The 3,360-nt window shown below is 44.9% G+C and overlaps 1 protein-coding gene across 1 annotated transcript; it reads left to right on the top strand.

The window, feature by feature from the left end:
• The first annotated feature begins 609 nt into the window (after positions 1–609).
• On the top strand, positions 610–2,560 carry LOC119178165 (legumain). The gene has a single exon (XM_037429341.2). The coding sequence runs from the start codon at positions 626–628 to the stop codon at positions 1,937–1,939; it is 1,314 nt and encodes a 437-aa protein (XP_037285238.2). The 5' UTR covers positions 610–625; the 3' UTR covers positions 1,940–2,560.
• The last annotated feature ends 800 nt before the right edge of the window (positions 2,561–3,360 follow it).

Genomic DNA, 3,360 nt, shown 5'->3' with positions numbered 1-3,360 from the left:
TGGTTTTGATAGGCGCGCTGCTTTCAGCGCCTGCGTAATAGCCTTATTTGGCTCAAGTATGAACGCGTCCTAACCCATTGTTCTCTTCAAAATCGATTTGTATATAAAATTTATGAAAGACACATACTAATACAGACAGATAAACCATTAATTGAGCTATGGTGAGCGAGGACAAGTTTTTTATTTCATTGCATAGTTGCCTAAAGCGTTTGCCAGATGAGGATTGCGATTTTTCATCTTCAATGTAACAGCCAAGACCAGCACCAGATTATCGATGTTTTAAAGCAAACAAGAGTTATTCAAGGAAAGGTATGTACAGTGCGTGATCCGGCGTTTACCACGAACACTGCCATAAGTGCTTCAGAAGCTGGAGACTGATAAGGACACGCCCGCTTGGAAAAAGATTAGCTTAAGTAAGAGCCATTGTTATTGTTCTACCTACAGACTGTTTGCGCGAAGGTTTCTGATTCAAACAATACACTTTCATATGAGAAAATGCAAGTTAAGGAGCCACGTGCCTTATCATGTGGGCGTACCTCTGTGAGCTCGCGAGATGTGAGAATGATAAGCCACTTCTTCTATTTAAAGGGTGAAAAGACTCGGATTGAAATTGCACACAGCAATCATGGAGGCATCGCGTTACATTTTACTGGCGTTAGTCGCTGTAGCACTGACTGTAGCAGCTGCCCCCGAGAAGTCCACTCAACGGGACGATGAGCCAAAGTTGTGGGCTCTTCTAGTGGCAGGTTCTTTCTCATATTTCAACTACCGTCACCACGCCGATATTTGTCACGCCTACCATGTGCTGCACAACCATGGCGTTCCCGACGAGCGCATCGTGGTCATGATGTTCGACGATATCGCCAATTCCAGTTTGAACCCGACACGGGGAGTGATTATCAATCACCCTAAAGGTAACGACGTCTACCAGGGCGTTCCTAAAGACTACACGAGACATCTGGTCACCGCGCAAAACTTCCTCGACATCCTCCAAGGAAAGAAGGTGAAAGGTGGCAGCGGGAAAGTCATAGCCAGTGGCCCAAATGACCACATCTTCGTCAACTTCGCCGATCACGGGGCCCCTGGTCTTATCGCATTTCCACACGACGAGCTTCACGCCACCGCTTTCGTGAATGTGATCAAAAGTATGAGCAAACAAAAGAAGTTTGGGAAAATGACCATCTACATCGAGGCCTGTGAATCCGGTTCAATGTTCGACGGCCTGCTATCCGACAACGTGAACGTGTACGCCACGACAGCAGCGAACTCTGCTGAGTCGTCGTACGCTTGTTACTGGGACGACAAGAGGCAGGCGTACCTGGGTGACGTGTACAGCGTTAGCTGGATGGAAGATTCTGACAAGGAAGACCTGCATAAGGAGAAACTCATCGATCAGTTTAATATTGTGAGGGAGGAAACCAATACCAGCCACGTCATGGAATTTGGTGACCTAAGCATTGGGAAGCTTTCAGTCAGCGAGTTCCAGGGGTACAAGCAGGCAAAGCCTGTCGTTCTGCCAAAGGTACCGTATGACGCCGTCTCTAGCAGGGACGTTCCCATCGCCGTTCTCAGAAAAAAACTCGCAAGGGCGTCCAATCCTGACGAAAAGAAATCATTGAAGGAAGAGCTGCGCCATGCCCTTAGCAACCGTTCATTCCTGAAGAAGACAGTCGCCGAGATTGCCTCGTTCTTAGCTGAGGCTAACACGGAAGGCTCCGAATCACTGTTGACATCCAACAAGCGGCTAAAGAACTTTGACTGCTATGAGAAGGCAGTGCGCCACTTTAACAACCGGTGCTTCAATCTCTCGAAGAACCCCTATGCTCTAGGGCATCTACGGGTTTTAGTGAACATGTGCGAGTCGTCATACAAGCTTTCGGAGATTGTTGAAGCCATGGACACTGCATGTACTCACCCTACTGTTATAGATATTGTGTAAAGCTACATAAAAATAATAGTGCACTCCATTTAGCAGTTCTTCCAAGTGTGGTTCTTAATCGTTGTAATTTTTGTGCAGCTACACGTTCTTAAAATTACTTATTGCAACGAATATCATTGTATGTTCACCGTATTGTTTTACTATTCCAATAAATATTGTGCCTAACATAGTGAAGCTTACGCCAAACTGAAGGGTCCTAGAACATATGTGTTGCTTGGCAACTTTAAGGACCACAACTTTTATTGTCTTTATCAAATAAACTCCGTTTATCACAACATTATTGGCAATATCAAATTAAGATTTGCCAAAAAGAGGCGCAAGACAGCTATTGGATGTGTGTCATCTTTGAAAACACAAAACAGAATAAGCTTTAAGAAATTATAACAATTTCGCTTTTCCTGTATTCACTTCTTTAGAGTCGATTCGCCAAATTGATTTCAATTTGGAATTTGTGCCTGTTTTAAGGTTGTTTTTTGAAAATAATTTTCGTTTTATTGAACTAGCGTGAACGATCCCGTGTAGTAACCCGTGTGGTGTCGGCGTCAGCACCACCATGTGAGAGCGAAAAATGATGCTGTATGCAATAAAGTCTGCGTTCAGCGTGGAACCAGGCCCCGGAAACTCTGAAGTTCAAGTGATCACCTGTAGGGGGCGAAAAATTTAACCACGGCACGTTGCTGCTTCAAACACCCAGAGTTGACCTACTAACCTCCCTTCCCACTCACGCTATTGCAGTTTCTTGTAGAGGCACCCACGTGGGGGCCAAGTTTCAATTCTAAAATGATCAAATACTGCATCTTTGCGTACCACTACACATTAAAAAAAATTTGCCATAGAGCAAGTGGTTTTTAATAAACATGTGCTGCATCATTATTTTTTGCAATAGTTTTTACTCCAACTGAGTCGTAGTCAGCAGCCAGAGTTATTCAACCATACGAGTTGCGAAACTCCCCATAGGCTCCATGTTTCAAAATCCGAAAACTACATTGGCTGAAATGGGGGAAGTGAGTAGATTGTAGCGCTATCTCTTGAGAACAAAACTAACTAGAAAACGCAATATTTGTGTTTTTGCGTTGTTGTGAGCGCCGCCGCATTGTGCCGAACAGCATGGCAGCGCCTAGAATTTGTTCTTAGGTGAGTTGGTGCCTAAGGGGGTTGAACATGTTACTTTATCGCAGTGGTGGAGACGTGATAAAGGACAGAGGAGCTGCTTGTTCTCTTGATGTTGTGTCAATTTTCATGGTTTCCGCATTGCGCTAGAAGTGACGTAGCTATAAGCGGCATGTTCGTGTGGTATATACACAGCTAGCACAGCATAATGGACGGTGCAACGAAGTTGGTAGTTTTTCGCATTGATGTGTCGAGCTCACGATGTTTACATTTCGGCAAAATAGTGAGGGGCAAGGCGTGATGCAAGCGGG

The sequence above is a fragment of the Rhipicephalus microplus genome, chromosome 1, assembly GCF_043290135.1.
Source record: "Rhipicephalus microplus isolate Deutch F79 chromosome 1, USDA_Rmic, whole genome shotgun sequence".
NCBI classification, from domain to species: Eukaryota; Metazoa; Arthropoda; class Arachnida; order Ixodida; family Ixodidae; genus Rhipicephalus; species Rhipicephalus microplus.
The sequence above is the reverse complement of the archived record's forward strand: the minus strand, read 5'-3'. Positions and strand labels throughout refer to the sequence as shown.